This window comes from Podarcis pityusensis (genome assembly GCF_964106645.2).
Source record: "Podarcis pityusensis genome assembly, chromosome: 15".
NCBI lineage: Eukaryota > Metazoa > Chordata > Lepidosauria > Squamata > Lacertidae > Podarcis > Podarcis pityusensis.
Window position 1 is genome coordinate 14,001,055 of NC_138040.1, and position 19,159 is coordinate 14,020,213.

Below are 19,159 nucleotides of genomic sequence, written 5' to 3' on the forward strand. Positions count from 1 at the left end.
GGCAGCTCACAACAGGGGGGAGGGCACGAGTCAGGAGTGGCCACACCTCCATCGGGGAGCGAAGAAACGGTCAGACGGAAGGTGGAAGGTTTGGCGTGCGCGCCAAGTTCAAATGCACAGGAAGGTGGCGCAGTAGGCAGCCCGGAAAGGGAGCCAGGTCCTAAAGCCCGGCGCAAGGAGACAGGAGGGTCCGGGGGGTCGGCGTCAGAAGAATCCCGGAAGGAAGAGACCCCGGGGGGCAGAGGGACCCAGAGAAGAACAGTCAGGCGGAAAAGGTGGAGCAGGGCTAGGATATTAAGTTGGTGTACAAGGGGCGGAGACTCAGACGGAGCTTCGCCGATCTAACCATGAGACGTAGAGTTGCACGCAGCAGATTGAGAATGGAAACTGTAACTCAATAAAGACTTTTATTTAATGATCGCTGGCTAGCGTGATCCTCTGTGAGCTAGGATCTGGAAGCAGCTCTGACACCTGGGGATTTGTGTCTCCCCATTGGCTGAACTGCAGTGATGTCACAGAAGCCCCGGGGGGAATGAGAGATGGCCAGAGAAGGGCGAGAGTGTTCTTTATCTAGTGTTTTTGAGCATCCAAAGCCTATTGCGAACCTCATCCTATTGGAATCCCTGAAACGGCCTTGTGAATTGGGCCAGTATTATTATTTCCCATGTTGTGCATGAGAAATGACGCGGTTTGCCAGAAGCGAAATGTACTTTAGGGGAGGGCATGTGTGTTCTGATTGGTGGCCCATTCTGCTATCCGCTGTGCCACACCAGCTTCCAAGAGAAAAAGGAGAAGGCCTCGGGTTGCACCCCTCATGCGGAGAGCAAACAACATAGCAGCAGGAAGGCTGGGAAGCCCCAGGGGGTCAATGGAGGCCCTTGTCTATAACCCAAGTCTTCCTTGTCAGAGTCTGCAACTGGTTCCCGAAAGCCGGATGCACTTTGGACCGTTTCTCCTGTAGCTGTGGAAGATGAGCCACAAGGGGGCAGCACAAGGCAGGAGATGCAGTTTTGTTCTAGCTGGAGGGGGCCGTAGGGTGGGGGGGCCGGCAGTGCAATTCCAGGGACTTCCTTGTTTGACTTTCTTTGATGATGGGCCACTTTAAAGGATTAGACAGAAACAAGAAAACCTCTAGCACATCTGCAGAGCTAAGCAGGGTCTGATAACGGTTTCAGATTGGATGAGGGACTGCGCGTTAAGATTTCTGCATTGCGGGGGGTTGCCCTTGATGACCCGCGGGGTCCCTTCCAGCTCTACAGCTCTGTGATTCTTTGATGGATGGCTGCTGGCCGCGATGGCAGTGCTCTGCCTAAACAGTTTGAGGAAGCGATGCTTCAGAATACCAGTTGCTGGAAAACGCAGGAGGGGAGAGGACTGCTGTGCTCAGGTCTTGCTTGCTACTGTGAGAAGAGGATGCTGGACTAGGTGGGCCATTGACCTCATCCAAGAGGTTCTTCCTATGTCCTTATCTCTCTGCCCGAGATCCTGAATTGTTGGCAGTCAGAGTGATCATGCTGGACCAAGCAGACCAGAAGGCCTGGCTTGTTTCAAAACAGAAGAAGAAGAAGAAGAGTTTGGATTTGATATCCCGCCTTTCACTCCCTTTAAGGAGTCTCAAAGCGGCTAACATTCTCCTTTCCCTTCCTCCCCCACAACAAACACACTGTGAGGTGAGTGGGGCTGAGAGACTTCAAAGAAGTGTGACTGGCCCAAGGTCACCCAGCAGCTGCTTGTGGAGGAGCGGAGACGCGAACCTGGTTCCCCAGACTTACGAGACTACCACTCTTAACCACTACACCACACTGGCTCTCTAGATTCCTAGGTCCTACCGGAAATAGATCACTTGTGGCTATTCCTCCCACTTTGGGCGTGGGCATGTTCTGAAATCTGAGGAACTGGAGGTGGCTGCCTGGTCGGGGAGGGGGGTTATACCTGACCTCCTCTCCCCTCTGGTACAAAGACGCAGTGTGGTGAGTCCCTAGGTAGCCGTGGGCAGGCTGTTGAACCCTCCCCGTCCCTGTTCCCCCACCTGCAGATCTGCTGCAGAACAAAACAGTCAAACGCACCCCCTTAACCTTTCACTTCTGCCGCTCTTATTTTTAACGCCAAACGAAAGCAGCTCTTTGCAAGGGGTCCATTGTCTGGCATGTTCTGTTCTTCTTGCTGCTGTGATCTTTTCTCTCTCCCCCCCCTCCTTTCCCAGAATCATTTCGACATCCTTTGTTGACTGCCACATTATTATTATTTTAAGTGAAAACCTTTACTTTTCCACCCTCCTGCTTTTCTTTTTCTTCTCTGCTGTAAAAAAAAGAAGCAAAACCGATGCCAAAAAACAGCACGGCTCCAAATCCAGGAGAGCAGTGTGGGCCTCTTTCCAGATATTGTTGGATTGCAGATCCCATCCATTCTGGCAAGCATCAGGGCGCAGCGATGGCACCAGCAGGTTCTGGACAAAAGCATTTTCTGAGATCTCATTGGAAAAGGATTCACTCCCTCCTTCCCTGGCTTGCCTCTTCTGAATTTGTAGATTCAGATGGAGACCTCGTCTGGCATCTTTTGACTGCTCTCCGGGCTGCAATCGCTAAGCTTTGGAAGACTTTTGAGCTCAATAATCCGGGCTATTTTAGTATCCTAAGACTTGGCAAATCTTGGAAAAAGAATCTCACATGAGCTAAAACGTTTTGTGGGCCAAAGAGCTCGAAATGACTTCTTTGCCACTTGGCCTCATTTCATTTCATCTGCAAATATAGCGGAGAGCTGCTGCCAGTCAGTGTAGACAGCGCTGGGCTAGATGGAGCCCATGGTCTGACTTGGTACGAGGCAGCTTCCTACATTCCCATTATGCAGAAACATGAGGACTAGCGTCACACTTCATTTTCAGAGGAAGGACCATAGTTCAGGGGCTTTGCAGGCCCTGGGGTCCAGTCCCTGGTGACATCTGCAGAGAGGGCTGGGAAAGACTCCCTCCCTGGCACCCTGGAGAAGGGCTGCCAGGCAGCATAGATGCTGAGATGAACAGGCTCTGTCTAAGGCAGCAGAAGGGTGTTTATGTGCTGCTCAGCACCGGAGAGCCAACCTCACCTTTATTTGCCACCCTCTCCCTAACCATCTTTCCTCCTCCACCTCCTGGTGCTGCCTCCATCCACCTCCTTCCCTTCCTGGCACTTAACAGGCGGCTGAGTCTAAGATTCAGGGCCTCTAAATGGCAGGCGCATTCCCCTCCATTAGCCACATTCCACACTTGGTTTAATTTCCAATTAGCCTTGGATAATAACAAAAGTAATCTAATTGCTCTTCCTCCTGGTGTCCCGGATCCCCTCCTGCTTTCCCCGTCTATCACATTTTCCCCTTCTCTGCTTGATGGAGAGAGACAGGCTTCTTTCTCCCTCCTCTCCCTTCCACCCCCCACCCCCTTGTTCATTAAGTCATTTTATTCACTGCTGAATTGGCAGTGAAGGATCGTTCACGTCCCCAGTTTCTCTCTCACACACAAACCCACGTCACTCTGAGCTGGCACTCTTTGGAATTAAAAAATAACAATGCTTAGGGAGCCAAGAATGCTGCTCCTTCCACATGTTTGGGGCTAATTTTTATTTTTATTTTTAAATAGAGGTTCTGGGGCTCAAGCCCACTTTTTTTTTTTGCAAAGATTTTTTTTAAATTGTATTTTATGTTATAATGCATATAAAACAGACAGGACTGTTATATAGCAACAGAAGAAAATTAACAGATAAAAAAATGAAACCGTAAAGGGGGCATGTAGAATAAGCACAGTTCCATATGGGTTAAGTAACAAAGCCCAAATAGTGAAAGGAAAAAAATGGAGAACAAATGTTGCCTTTGCATAAAGGAAGAATATTTGTGTTATTTGAACATTGAGGATTGTTCCAGATTTGCCAGGCTTGCAGCGAGGGTTGTATTGAAAACGATGGTCCTTACAACACCCCTGTGAGAGAGGTTTGGTCTGAGAGAGGCAGGGACTGGCCCAGCTCACCTAGTGAGTTGCATGGCCGAGTCGGGATTTGAACCCTGGTCTCCCAGGTCCTGGTCTGACACTCTTAACCATTACAGCACCCTGAGTGGAACCACCTTTCTCTCTCTCTCTCTCTCTCTCTCTCTCTCTCTGCCACCCACATGAAATTAGGTTGAGGATCCTGTGAGATCAGGTCGAGGGTCACAAATGGTCAGCCCCAATTCTACTCCCAGATAACTGTGGACTGGTTTTACTTGGAGTTTTGCTGGTGTGCATAATTGCTTTGTATATGCTCAGAGACTATCTTGCTTCTTTATATAATTCCAAGTTTAGCCCTTTGGTTCTGCATTAAAACGCCCCCACAAAATCTCAGCCAAGATTTCGAAAGCATGGATTTTTCCTTTCCCCTTCCCTCTTGCAGGTGGTGGCCAACGCTGTAGCTGCATTGTCCGAAATCAGTGAATCTCACCCGAACAGCAACCTGCTGGACCTGAATCCCCAGAACATCAATAAGCTGCTCACTGCTCTGAACGAGTGCACTGAGTGGGGACAGATCTTCATCTTGGACTGCCTCTCCAACTACAACCCAAAGGATGACCGTGAAGCCCAGAGGTATGTGGGCCTCGGGTTGCAGACCCCTGTCCCTTAGCTCCACTTGCTTCCTCCTGGCTCAGCAGCTTCACATCTGTGGGCAGAGGCATGTGACGCCTCTAGAGTAATATACATTTGACTTGTGGAGCACCTTGCTGCAGGATTCTTGTAACAGACACTGGGGAAAGCATGGAAATAGCCATGGAGGATGTCAGCAGCTGAAACGCAGTCTCTCACTTCATATGACTTGCCTTTTAAAATAAGAAAAGCAAAATAAAAATAAGATAATTAACTTAAAGAAAGGAGAGGGAACGTCAGGAAAGAAGGCTGCCAACATATTAAGGGGGTTCAAGTTCAGATTTCAAATCACCGTAAAAATTGACCTGTCAATTTCACATTTTTGTTGGTGGTATTTGCTATAAATACCGTATTTTTCGCCCTATAGGATGCACTTTTTCCCCTCCAAAAATGAAGGGGAAATGTGTGTATGGGGTGAATGCAGGCTTTCGCTGAAGCCTGGAGAGCGAGAGGGGTCGGTGCGCACCGACCCCCCTCGCTCTCCAGGCTTCAGGAATCTATCCGCAAGCCTTGGGAGCCCGCGAGAGTTCCCGCCGGGCTCCCAAGGCTTGCGGATAGCAGCCTGTTCTGCGGGCTGGGGTCGGGGGAAGCTCAGGCTTCCCCCGCCCCAGCCCCGTGCCTGGGGGGGAAATAATTTTTTTCCTTTATTCCCCCCCCCAAAAAAAACTAGGTGCGCCCTATGGGCCGGTGCGCCCTATGGGGTGAAAAATACGGTAATAATGGGATGTGAAACCCCTGTAGCTCTGTAAACTTACAGGTTTCCTTTTTACAATCTTTTTTATTGATTTTCAAAAATATAAGCATACAACATAAAACAATTCAAAATCCAAATATCGAGATTGCTCTGAATCTCCTGACTTCCCCCCATCCCTTCCATGGGTCCTTTAGATTCTGTTTTCAGCTGCATATCAATACTTCTCCATTTTTTTCATCTTCCTAGGTTATCTATACATTCTTGTTACAAGTGTATTTAAAACCCTGCTAGTGTTTCGACCAGCTTACAATGATTTTGTATAGACATTATGAACATTTCCCCTTCTTTTTAAAATTTCCCGTCTTCCTGATTCCCGAGCTTCCCAGTTAATTTTGCCATTTCGGCATAGTCCCATCAACTTGGTTTGCCAAACTTGCAGGCTTCAAAATGCAACTGTTGAGGTGCATTGAGGCAGGCTTCTAGTTAAAGGGCTGGAGAAAGCTGGCTGTGCAACAGGAAGTGTCAGGGCTATTGGTGCAACCCGGTGCAAGAACCTCGCTGTCTTCCTGCCTCTCCTCTTGCCGTCCTGCTAGCCCGACTTGTACACCCTTCAGGAACTTAACTTAGCACTATGTTGAGTTACTCCCAGCGTTTTCCGGGTGTATCCTGAATCTCGGCCCCCTTCCTGTCTCCCCCCCGGCAGCATCTGTGAGCGAGTCACTCCCCGCCTCTCTCACGCCAACTCCGCCGTGGTGCTGTCGGCTGTCAAGGTGCTGATGAAGTTCCTGGAGCTCCTCCCCAAGGATTCTGACTACTACAACATGCTGCTGAAGAAGCTGGCCCCGCCGCTGGTCACCCTGCTGTCCGGGGAGCCCGAGGTCCAGTATGTCGCCCTGAGGAACATCAACCTGATCGTGCAGAAAAGGTTAGAGGGGCAGCTTGGGGAAACTCTTCCACCTGGACGGCTGCCTCCCTTCTTTGTGGCCAATCAGTTACCGTATTTTTCGCTCCATAATACGCACTTTTTTCCTCCTAAAAAGTAAGGGGAAATGTGAGTGCGTCTTATGGAGCGAATGATGCTGCACAGTTCTCCCTCTCTGCATAGCGCCTCTCCTGCGAAGCCGGAGCAGGAACGGAAGGGGCTCCTTCCGTTCCTCCTCCCGCTTGGCTGAAGGGGCGCTGCGCAGTTCTCTCTTTCTGCGCAGCGCCCCTTCAGCAAAGCGCCTCTCCTGGCTTCAGTGTGGTGTAGTGGTTAAGAGCGGTAGTCTCGTAATCTGGGGAACCGGGTTCGCGTCTCTGCTCCTCCACATGCAGCTGCTGGGTGACCTTGGGCCAGTCACACTTCTTTGAAGTCTCTCAGCCCCACTCACCTCACAGAGTGTTTGTTGTGGGGAGGAAGGGAAAGGAGAATGTTAGCCGCTTTGAGACTCCTTAAAGGGAGTGAAAGGCGGGATATCAAATCCAAACTCCTCTTCTTCTTCTTCTTCTTCTTCTTCTTCTTCTTCTTCTGCCTTAGCGATGCACAGCCTCTTCGGGTCGGGGAAGCCTTCATCCCACTGCCCTGAAGAGGCTTGGCGCAGCTATCCCAGAAGCCAGAACAGCCAGAGGCTATCCCAGAAGCCAGATCCCTCTTGTTGTTCTGGCTTCTGGGATTCATAATTTTTTTTCTTGTTTTCCTCCTCCCAAAACTAGGTGCGCCTTATGGTCTGGTGCGCCTTATGGAGCGAAAAATACAGCGATTGCATTTCTAGCCCACCTTATTCCCCAAGGAGCTCTAGGTAGATCCATGGTTCTTTTTTCCTATCCTCACAACAACCCTGTGAGGTAGGCTAGGCTGAGAAGCAGTGACTGATACCCTGCCCCTCCAAGGTCACACCCAGTGAGCTTCAAGTCTGAGTGGGGATTTAAATCATTTATCTTTCCTCTCTCAAATAAAGCCTGATGGAGTGGCTCCCTCTTGGTGACAGAGACATGCACGCATCCCAGCTTTTGGCAGTGGCTTTGCCTCTTTACGAGGAGTCGCTAAGCGGGTGGGGCGGTTGTTCACACAGCCTGACGTCATCCCTGTTTAAGGCACCTGCTGTGTGTGAGATGTGTATTTTTAGGAGCCACCCTGTTTTTGTGATTGTAAGTTGTTTTAAATGTATTATTTAAATGTTAGTATTTTTATTGAAAAAAAATTCAATCACAAAGGAAAAAAGGGGTAAGGTGGGGAGAAAAAAGAAAGAGAAAAATATATATACAAAAATGCAACGTAATATACTACCAGACATTCTTACATAGATTGCTAAAGTGTTATTACCCTATTAGGTATGTGGTTGTTAATAGCCTTCTGCATTCTGTATAAGCTCATTTCAAATGTTGTCATGTTGATCCAAACAAAGTCTACATCTGTAAGCAGTCCGTTCATAAGTTGCAGGTGTTGTCATATTGTCAGTCCATTGATTAAAGGGTATCATATCTTTATTCTTTCAATTCATTAGTATCAGTCTCTTAGCCAGCATTAGTGCACAAAGAATCCATTTTCATTGTCCCCTTGTTAATTTCCATACAATAGCTATACAGTTCACATGTAAAACGTTGTGTTTTAAACAGTTGTAACCCATCCTGGGATAGGGACGTGGGTGGCGCTGTGGTCTAAACTGCTGAGCCTCGGGCTTGCCGATTGGAAGGTTGGCGGTTCAAATCCCCACAGCGGGGTGAGCTTCCGTTGCTTTGCCTCAGCTCCTGCCAACCTAGCAGTTTGAAAGCACGCCAGTGCAAGTAGATAAATAGGTACCGCTGCGACGGGAAGGCGTTTCTGTGCGCTCTGACACTCGCCAGGTGTCCCGTTATGCCAGAAGCAGTTTAGTCATGCTGGCCACATGACCTGGAAAGCTGTTTGCGGACAAATGCCAGCTCCCTTGGCCTGAAAAGTGAGATGAACATAGTTGCCTTTGACTGGGACCTTGAGGTGAAGGGCTGGTGATAAGTTAATAACAACAATAATAAATTGTGCATGCATTCCCTTCCTCAGACCTGAAATCCTGAAGCAGGAGATCAAGGTGTTCTTTGTGAAGTACAACGACCCCATCTATGTCAAGCTGGAGAAACTGGACATCATGATCCGCCTGGCATCGCAGGCCAACATTGCTCAGGTCAGCTCTGGGGGGCCAGGGGATACCTGACTTGGGGTGTGTGTGTGTGTGTGTGTGTGTGTGTGTGTTCTACAGAATAACAAACATGGGAAGCTGCAATCTGCAATTAATATCATTACAAGATTGCTTCTCCACTAACCTCGCTAGGAACTACAGGCTTGCAACGTAAAACAACACAGCACACAAGGAAAAGGGACAGGGAGGGAAGAAGAAGAAAAATCAACACCGGGCACCAATTCTTAAAAGGTTGTTCTTATAATGAGCGGGTGGCACAGTTCAGCGTAAGAGATGCCTGATGGAGCTGGGCTTTCGGCAAAGCTGATGGAGTGAGCCTTCTGTCTTTTGGAGTCTGAGGCAGTCTGGGTGCCCCCAGGTGACAAACGAGGGAGCGGAGTCCTGTTGGATCTGGCCTGTCTTCCGCAGCCTTTGGCTTCTGCAAGACCAGGGAGGCAGAGGCACTTCAGGGGACTCCTCCTCTGAGTCAGAGGATGGCGGTAGGGCTGCATCCTCTGACAGGGCGGGCTTAGACTGAGGTACCAGCAAAGCTGCCCATCCCAAGGAAGTAGCCTGAACAGAGTCTTCATAAAAGCCAGAGGCTGATTCAGCATGACTGGTTCCTCCGCACTAGGCGCCAAGCCTAGGGGACGCCACAGAGCGTCACAACTATGATGTAATGAATTGAGCAGAACGGAAGGTGAGAGGTGGCGGGCAGCTGACGTTTGTGCTCACACAGGGTGCTGCTGAAATTTGAAAGGCCAAAGCCCGCCCCTGTCAAAGTTCCCAGCCAGTGACTTTTTTAAAAAATAGAAGGAAGATGGAAATTCCATTGATTGGGTCAAAGCAGGGGAGAGGGTGCAACTATAAATTTTACTTATTATTAAGTGATCATTACCATTACTACAGGAACACGGGTGGCGCTGTGGGTTAAACCACAAAGCCTAGGACTTGCCAATCAGAAGGTTGGGGGTTCGAATCCCCGTGACGGGGTGAGCTCCCGTTGCTTGGTCCCTGCTCCTGCCAACCTAGCAGTTCGAAAGCACGTCAAAGTGCAAGTAGATAAATAGGCACCGCTCTGGCGAGAAGGTAAACGGCGTTTCCGTGCGCTGCTCTGGTTCGTAAGAAGCGGCTTAGTCATGCTGGCCACATGACCCGGAAGCTGTATGCCGGCTCCCTCGGCTAATAAAGCAAGATGAGCGCCGCAAACCCCAGAGTTGGTCACGACTGGACCTAATGGTCAGGGGTCCCTTTACCTTTACCTTTTTATCATTACTACATATCGTTGTCTGATTCCAACAGGTTCTGGCGGAGCTCAAGGAGTACGCCACAGAGGTGGATGTCGATTTTGTCCGCAAAGCAGTGCGGGCCATTGGACGCTGTGCTATCAAGGTGGAGGCAAGTGAACTGACCCCCCCCCTCCGTTTCTGCTTTGGTGTATAATGGGGACCTTCTGCATGCAGAGCAGGTGCTCTGCCGCTGAACTATGACCTCTCCCCTGCGGAGAATCCCGCTCTGATTTCTATAATACCAGGCGGTGGGTGAGCTGCAGAGTTGTGGGTTGGATGCTGGCCAGCATTTGCACTGGGGCCTGGCCTCTGCTAGACCCTGACCTCCTCCTCTGTCCTGTCCCTCTTCTCAGCAATCGGCTGAGCGCTGCGTCAGCACCCTCCTGGACCTCATCCAGACCAAGGTCAACTACGTTGTCCAGGAAGCCATCGTGGTGATCCGGGACATCTTCCGCAAGTACCCCAATAAGTAAGCATGGCTCCCCACAGTCTACACCTCTGCAGCAAAAAGCCCTGGGGCAGCTGATGCCGTCGTTGATGTCCTAGCTCTGCTTAGGCGTTGGGGGGACTTCTAGGCTTCTCACTTCTCCTGGCAGAAATTCCCCTCTTCCATTTTTGAAACAAACCCAATTGCTTATTACCGTTGACTTGAAAGCTGATTTTAGAAACCTGGTTTAAATTGAGCCATGGCTAAGTGTTCTGTTTTTCTTTACTCAGTTTTCACCCTCCTTTTGAATTATGTGATTTTCTAGGTAATTTATAAGTTTTTAAAGACCTTAAGTACAACTTCTGGATCCTGAAAACAACTTTTAGTGGTTTGACAGCAGCAGTGAGGTTCAGTCCTTGTTTTCAGAGTTTGATCAGGATTAAAAAAAACTCTCATGTTTTTACCTGCTTTAAAAAGGAGACAAGTGGTGGGTCCAAGCAGACCTTTTTAGAAGGGGGCGAGTGGCTGGGATCTCCGAAAAGGCCTGTCTCTTAGTGGATGGAAATCTTCCATCCTACACATGTTCACTTGAGCTGGGGTTCACTCCCATATTTTAAAGCTATGCTGGTTGAAGATTCCTCCCAAATGGAGGAATGGGGACAGCTGACAGCGGGTGGCAGAGAAGAGGCAAGAGCAAGAGTTCTTAAATTTGAGGACTAGGAGCTTGAAAAGGTTGAGCCAGAGAATCGAAAATTTAGGATGCCACAGGAGTTGGCAACCGTAGAGAAAGCAAAGCGCTTAACTTTGCCTTGGTGAACCAGATACGAGAGCATCATTGCCACCTTGTGCGAGAACCTGGACTCTCTGGACGAGCCGGATGCCCGCGCGGCCATGATTTGGATCGTGGGCGAATATGCGGAGAGGATTGACAATGCGGACGAGCTCCTGGAGAGCTTTCTGGAGGGCTTCCATGATGAAAGCACCCAGGTAATATTTCCCTCTCCAGTCCTGTGGTGCCCTTTTTTGGGAAAGGAAACTGTCTTAGAATGAAACGGGCCATTTGTCCCTCTAGCTCTCTGATGCCTCTGCACTGTTTGGCATCAGCTGCCTGCTGGCCACAGTGGCTTTGCTCTTCCTCCACCGTCGGAGGCACCAGTGTCTCTAAATTCCAGTTGCAGGAGGGGAGAGGGCTCTTGTGCCGAGGCTTCCCAACGGTATGTTTCAGAACAGATGCTGGACTAGGTGATCCTTTGATCCAGTAGGCTGTTAGGATGTTTCCAGGGCTTCAGGTGGAATACATTCCCAGCCTTACATGGAGAAGCTGAGAATAGGACCTAAGACCTTCTGTATGTGGGTTAGGCACTCTAGGACTAAGCTGCCTTAGACCGAATCAGACCCTTGGTCTATCTAACTCAGTGTTGTCTACACTGACTGGCAGCGGCTCTCCAGGGTTTCAGACAGGGAATCTTTCCCAGCCCTCCCTGGAGATGCCATGGGGGATTGAAAATGGGACCTTCTGCATGCAAGGCATCTGCCACTGAACTGTGTCCCCTCTCCAAAGCATGCTGCTTCGAAGGAGCAAACGGGGCCCTTGCATTTTAGTAACTGGGTGCAGCCCAAAGACTTGCCCACATTTCCATTTTTAAAAAAGGAATTTACTCTAACCAGAACCCACCTGAAGGCCTTCTAGAGCCATATTTAACAACTAATGAGTTTGGGATAATTACTCCAGGTCAAAAATTATTTTTAGATCAATTAAGTTGATGGGAAATAACTCAAGACACTATTTAGGAATTAAGGAGCCGTAGATCTACAGGACCAGATGAGTTCTGTGTGGATTATTGAAAGCACTTTCCAGAAAATCTTATTCCACACATACTGGATATATTTAAGACTGTTTTTGCCTCAGGACATATCCCAGAAACCTGGAAGCAATCTAAAGTAATACTCATTACTAAAAACCAAGCAAATATATTTAGCAGCTTGATTCCCATAGGCCAGTCACATTGCTTCGTTAGATCACACTTTCTAAAACTACAGTTCTAGCAAATAGACTCTAGATATTTGTAGCACATTACATTGACCCAGACCAGTTCATTTTTCTGATGCAAAGGTTCGTAGCAGACCTCATCAGAGAGTTACTGAATGCTATTCATTATTCCAGGTAAAATTAATCTGAATTAGATGCCTTGGCTTTAGATGCCTTTAAAGCCTTCGCTTCTATAGAAAATACATTTCTTTTGCAAGTAATTTCAACTCACGCCATTAGACTTATTTACAAGCCCTCTGCAGCTAAGATTAGGATAAATGGCTGATTCCAAATGTGCAAAAATGTCCAACAGGTACTAAACAGGGACTCGCTTTCTCCTCTTTACTTACTTGCTCTCACTTTGGAAAGTTTGGCAGTGATGCTGTGAGCTACTGTTGAAATCAAAGGACTTACCGGAAAAAGGAAGGAACATTTAATTTATTTTTGGGTGATAAGTTATTTATGCTCTCTTACCCATTAGTTGCAGATCCTTATTTTTAAAAAGAATTGCAAAAAATGGCAAAATGTTGCTGGGGGTCCTCGCCTCTTAATAGCCACTTTCCTGTTCAGAGTTCAGCCTGCCAGTCTCAGTCCTTCTCCCCCAGGAGGTTGTGGGCTGTAAGGAACAGACCTAGAAATGGTAGGGAGCAGGAGAAGCAGGCAGGGGAGTTTTCCAGCTCTGACCTGGGGAGATACGGGGCTGGGAATGAGGATAATGAGGATTATAGCAACATGGGTTAGGGTGGGGGGAAAAGCAAGCAGAATGTTTGCTGAAAAAGGGAGCAGTCCAAGCCTCTTGGGTGCACCCTGGGAGGTGGGGAGAGGAAGGGGCTCCTTCTGGATCCCAATAGCCATTTTTTGCCCCCTGAAGCTCGCCCAAGGAAGTCAGTGGGCTGCCTCTTAATTGCATTATCCTGCTTTGCTACAGGTGCAGCTGACCTTGCTGACTGCCATCGTCAAACTGTTTCTGAAGAAGCCGTCCGAGACTCAGGAGCTGGTCCAGCAGGTGTTGAGCCTGGCTACGCAGGTAAGCCTCTCGGTTGGGCATGTGTAGGACTCCGTCTCCTACACGGGAAGAACAAAAAACTGCAGGGTTATTGAGGAAGGCTCAGGTGCAAAGAGGCCAAACAGTGGCTGGGATTTTTGTCCATGGCGATGCATCTCAGGGCCTACGAAACTCACACCTGGTTGGATGTGTTTTCCTGTGTCTTGTGGGCACAGGGCCTCCTGCCTTTGGATTCTGGTGTGTTGAGTCTGCACAGCAGGTTTTTATTTGAGATCACTTCCCATTCCTTCCAGACTCAGGGCTTTCTTGCCAAGAGTTTATAGATCGCTTGCACTGCTCAGCAAACGCCCGGTGTTACAAAGCCCACTCAGCTGAGTCATGCAGTGTTTTAATAGCATCCTTGGATCGGTGTTGGCTTCTTGATGTGTCTCGGGACTTGGATTCCGATCCGTGGTGGTGGTGGGAAAGTAAAACCAAATCAAAACAAGACTCTTTGGATGTGTTATTGTTCCTGCTGATTCATTGGGAAGTAGAGAAATACTTCATTTCTCTCCCTCTTGGTTGGGGGGCATCTGCCAGGGACTCCTTTGCAGGGGTTGGGCTAGAATGACTCTTGGGGGGGGGGGTGCCTTCCAACTCCACAAGTCTTTGATTTTAGTAACTGGGTGCCCAGCCAGTCATTACCATTTTGCCGCTTAGCTGTAGCCCTTCTAGGACTAAAGTAAGATTCTGTTCCTCATAAGTGAGATAGCTCAGCCAGTAGATCATGAGGCTCTTAATTTCAGGGTTGTGGGTTCGAGCCCCTCGTTGGGCATTGAGATCCCTGTACTGCAGGGGGTTGGACTAGGTGACCCTCCTGGTCCCTTCCAACTCTACAATTCTATGATTCTAGTTCTGAAGGAAGGGCTGATTTAAATAGGAACGGAGGGCTGTAGACAACTATTTTCTGCTCTGAGTAGACCCCTTTAAAATGGTAGACCTAAATTAGTCATGCCCTCATAGTAATGTCCTGTCTGATTCCCACACCCAGAGTTTTTCAGTAAATATATATTTTTTTAAAGTGCAGCTCTCCAAGGAAATAGGTGGCATTGCACACTCCTTGCGTCTTCCTGCCCAGTGTTAGGAACTGAGTTACGAAAGCTAGGAACTAAAATGGCACTTTGAACCTAGGTTATGGGTGCCGCAACAGAGTGTCTAGGTGTGCTTTTTTTAAAGCAAGAATCCAAAGCTGAAAACGAATGAGCTGCAGCTTAAATATTCTGTTCATTTTTCATAGTCCTTCCCCAGCCTGTGGCTGGCCCTGTGTTTCCACAACCACATTTGAATATGTGTCTGTACAGGAGAAGAAACATTCAGTTTGGCTGGATTTTACTGTTTCAGCCATGTCAAAAACGTCCGAGCGTCAAATGTTCTGAGCAAAATCTTGATAGCACAAATATATAAAAAGAATGAATGAAAGAAAAACCCCACCAAGCACTCTCTCACTTTCCCGAGAATAGTAATCAAATCTAAACTTTAAATCAGAACAAAAACACTTAAAACATCCGTATAGAGAAATCCAGGAGCTCCTCAGAGCTGTGAGGCAAGGGAGATGCTCTATGCATGCAGGAGAATGTGGTGGAGTCCTGAGATGGTAGGTGGACTGTACCACTCCATGCAAAACAAAACAAAAACCAGAAGTAGAAAGCTAGTTTATCAGGGACGAGTGATATCAGTCAGGAGTGCAAAAGGACAGATATCTATAAGCTAAAATTTGTCATGAGGCTGGTGCCGTGTGAATAAATGTGTACTGTGCTCTTGTGTTAGGATTCCGACAACCCGGACCTGCGTGATCGTGGCTATATCTACTGGCGCCTCCTTTCCACGGACCCCGTCACTGCCAAGGAGGTGGTCTTGTCCGAGAAGCCTCTGATCTCGGAAGAGACCGACCTGATTGAACCCACTCTGCTGGACGAGCTCATCTGCCACATCGGTTCTCTGGCCTCCGTGTACCACAAGCCGCCCAATGCCTTCGTGGAAGGCAGCCACGGGATCCACCGCAAACACTTGCCCATCCACCACGGAAGGTAGGGATTTGGGGAGCTGCTTTGTGCGGAGCCAGGCCAGTGCTCTGTCTTACATGGACCGGCGGCAGATCTCCTAAGGGCTCAGGCAGTCAGAATGCAATCGCCGAGATCCCTCACAGCCACATTCATCCTATGTGAAGTTAATCCTGTGTGAACCTAGCCAGAGTCCAGTACACACACCCCACGCCACGTGTGTAGCAGTTGTTTGCCATCATCCTAGTGAGTTCCTGGGCAGGATTTGCTTCTATATACCGTATTGGCCCAAATATAAGCCGCACCCACAAATAATCTGCACCTTTAAAATTCAAGGGGGAATAAGAAAAGAAGATAATACCTGAATATAAGCTGCTCCTTTAAAATGGTGTCTTATGGTGGTGCTGGTGGTCCTAGGAGCTACGCGCTGCCATGGCGCCCGCCATCTTGCCTCACCAGAAGTCCCGTAAAAGCCAGTTTTTGTAAGGTTGCAAATTTAACCCGCACTTCAACTTTTCACGGTTGGAATTTAGAAAAAAAGTGTGGCTTATATTCAGGCCAATATGTGGCGCTGTGGGTTAAACCACAGAGCCTAGGACTTGCCGATCAGAAGGTCGGCGGTTTTAATCCCTGCGATGGGGTGAGCTCCCGTTGCTCAGTCCCTGCTCCTGCCAACCTAGCAGTTTGAAAGCACGTCAAAGTGCAAGTAGATAAATAGGTACCGCTCTGGCGGGAAGGTAAACGGCGTTTCCGTGCGCTGCTCTGGTTCGCCAGAAGCGGCTTAGTCATGCTGGCCACATGACCCGGAAGCTGTACGCCGGCTCCCTCGGCCAATAAAGCGAGATGAGTGCCGCAACCCCAGAGTCGGCCACGACTGGACCTCATGGTCAGGGGTCCCTTTACCTTTACCTATGGTAATAAGCAAGTGAATAAAAATAAGCTGGAACGTTGCAGCTCTTACCTTTCCCCTGTGTTCCCCCTGCAAGGCTAATGAGGCATTGCAAAGCTAATTTAGACATTTTGCAGCAGAAGTTCCTACGCCCCATGTCATCCTTTTCTAAAAAGGCACTAAACTAATACCTCCCTTTACCCTCTTTCCTGTGCAGCACTGATGCAGGCGACAGCCCGATGGGGACCACGACCACCACCAACCTGGAGCAGCCTCAGGTGATCCCCTCCCAAGGCGACCTCCTGGGTGACCTCTTGAACCTTGACCTCGGCCCACCAGTGAACGTGCCCCAGGTGTCTTCCATGCAGATGGGGGCTGTGGATCTTCTTGGAGGAGGGCTGGATAGTCTGGTGAGCGGAACGCTTTTGAACTTTATTTTGCTGGAGGTCAAGTTGCTTTGGCCCTGGAGTCCCCAAGCTGTCAGTCTCTAGGCTAGCTGCATAACTAAAAAATCCAGACTGCTACCTGCTTCCCTTTGTGCTAAGCAGCAGGAAGCAGGGGAGGGAGAAGGGGTCCAGGCAGGCGCCACAGAAAGTGGGAGCCACAGGGATCTTCTTTGCCCCATTTCAGATTTCCCCATTTCAGCAAGAACAAAGCTGCCACCTCTCTCTATCCCTGCCCTCCATTTGTGGTGGGGGAGCAGTATCCGGCGTTGACAGCTGCTTAGAGTGGAACTAAATATCACAGCGGTCGTGGGGAACCTGTGGCCCTTCCAGATGTTGCTGGGACCTTGCTTGGCTGGGGCAGGTGGGAGCTGCAGTGTCCTATCCTGGTCTCGTGCAGGAGCCCACAGGGTAAAGGCAGGTCAGCTGCTTCAGCACCATGGAGAGCTCCTCCTGAGCAACTTGCTCCAACAAGGGCCCCTGTTTTCTAGAACAAGAATCTATTTAGGGCAGATTCACGCCATTCATTTAAAGTCCTATAATACTGCTCCAAACAGTCCTGGCTTCCCCCAGAAAATTCTGGGAACTGTTGCTTGAATGAACCTGAATAAATGGGGAATCCTCTGGATGTTGCCAGACTTAAACTCCCATCATCTCCTGCCTGTTGGCTATGTTGACTGAGGCCAAAAGGAGCCAGAGTCCAAATGCATCTGGAGGGCCACAGATTCCCTGGTTCTAAAAGAATATAATTTTCTGTCTTGCTGGGACCTGAGCTGCCAAAGGTTGTATTCACACTATACTTTTAGAGTACTGCGTTACCACTTTTAAGAAGTCATGGCTTCCCCCAAAGAATCCTGGGAGTTGTAGTTGGTTCAGGGTGCTGAGAGTTGTTGGGACGCTCCTTTTCCCACCACAGAGCTGCAGTTCCCAGAGTGGCTTAACAATCCCTCTTCCCAGGGAGCTCTGGGAGGGCAACAGGAGTCTCCTAGCAACTCCCAGCCCCCTGAACAAACTCTACTTCCCATAACTGTTTAAAGTGGCATCAGACCCATGAGGGTCCTGGCTAGACCCTGGAGCTGAGCAAAAGGTGCGGAAGATGGAGCATGAGGATATCATGTCATGCACCTAATTTTTGGACGAGATGTTCTTTAGAGAGGAGGAGGAGGAGGGAAACACAGCTCCCGGTTCTCTGCATCCATCTTGCCTTCTTTGTAGCTGTGCAAACTTCAGCCTTGCAGGTTCTTCTTCGGTGTCTTGCATTTGGTTTTTACTAGAACCCCAAGATCCTCCAATCGCAGCCAGGTACAAAATGCTGGAGGTGGCGGGGGTGTAACATACCCTCGGATTTAAGGAACAGGGCGCCTTACTTGAGTGCATGCTCAGTAAAGGGTTTGTTTTCAACACCCAAACTGGGCTCTTGGTTCCCCCCTCAAGCTTTATTCATTTCAACTGCATAATTTAGAAAGCAGAGGGGGGCGGTGGAGGGGCAGAGCCTTGTTGTTGTTGCTATTTTTAAACAACGGGGAGTCAGAATCTACTGCAGATCTACAGCAAATCACTCTGAGATCTGCTTTCTAGCCCAACCACAGTACTAGGATATTCAGTGCTGTTCTCAGAGACAAGGGTGCTGTGACATAATTTTATATATACCGTATTTTTCACTCTATAACATGCACCTGACCATAACACGCACGTAGTTTTTAGAGGAGGAAAACAAGAAAAAAAATATTCTAAACGAAACAGTGGATGTATGATTTTTGTGGTTCATGCTGTGGCCACAGTCATGTGATCTGACAGTGAGTTTGGAGTAGCCCAATGCAAAAATCCTGAGGATCCATGTGGATCCATGCTTTGTAACCACGTTTTTGCACCACTGCGGCCCCAGGCAACAGTGGGTGTGTGATTTTTTTGGTGCAAGATGTAGCCATGGACATGCCATGTGATCTGATGGTGAATTTGGGGTGACCCAGTGCAAAAATCCTGAGGATCCATGTGGATCCGTGCTTTGTAACCACGTTTTAAGTGGGGAGGGAAGGAAGAGCACTCAAGGGACAAGGAGCACGCGTGGGGTGGGTGGAGAAGGATGCTGCTAATAATGCAGAAGAGGGGTATAAGGGGAGAAGGCTCCTCTCCTCTCCCACTTTGCTCCTTTAAAGCAAGCAGGCTCTGCTTTTCTTCCTCCTCCCTGCTTATCCCTGGCTTAGCGAGCTGAAAAACTTTGCTGCTATGTAGCGAGCTGAGTGGGGAGGAGAGAGGGACAGAGAGCCTGCTTGCTTTAAAGGAACCAACTGGACAGGAGCCGCTTACACGAGTGTAAGCGGCTCCTCTCCTCTCCCACTTTGCTCCTTTAAAGAAGCAGGCTCTCTGTCCCTCTCTCCTCCCCACTCAGCGGCTCTTCTCCCGCTTTGCTGTTTCAAAGCGAGCCACGGAGGAGGGAAGGAAGGGGAACCATGGATCCTCTGCTCACGACTGCAGCAGATCCCCCCCCACCCGTAGTTGTTCCCTCCATAACACGCACAGACATTTCCCCTTACTTTCTAGGAGGGAAAAAGTGAGTGTTATGGTGCAAA

At 49.1% G+C, this 19,159-nt stretch overlaps 1 protein-coding gene across 2 annotated transcripts in view; it reads left to right on the plus strand.

Moving 5' to 3' along the window:
- The window catches only part of AP2B1 (adaptor related protein complex 2 subunit beta 1), a 58,414-nt gene that overhangs the window by 11,782 nt on the left and 27,473 nt on the right, over positions 1-19,159 (plus strand). For both annotated transcript variants that reach the window (XM_080982877.1, XM_080982876.1), the window contains exons 6-14: positions 4,395-4,585; positions 6,040-6,261; positions 8,353-8,473; positions 9,770-9,865; positions 10,110-10,225; positions 11,005-11,170; positions 13,141-13,239; positions 15,025-15,284; positions 16,364-16,556. In XM_080982877.1, coding sequence (XP_080839003.1) covers positions 4,395-4,585; positions 6,040-6,261; positions 8,353-8,473; positions 9,770-9,865; positions 10,110-10,225; positions 11,005-11,170; positions 13,141-13,239; positions 15,025-15,284; positions 16,364-16,556 — 1,464 coding nt within the window. The remainder of the gene's footprint in view (positions 1-4,394; positions 4,586-6,039; positions 6,262-8,352; positions 8,474-9,769; positions 9,866-10,109; positions 10,226-11,004; positions 11,171-13,140; positions 13,240-15,024; positions 15,285-16,363; positions 16,557-19,159) is intronic.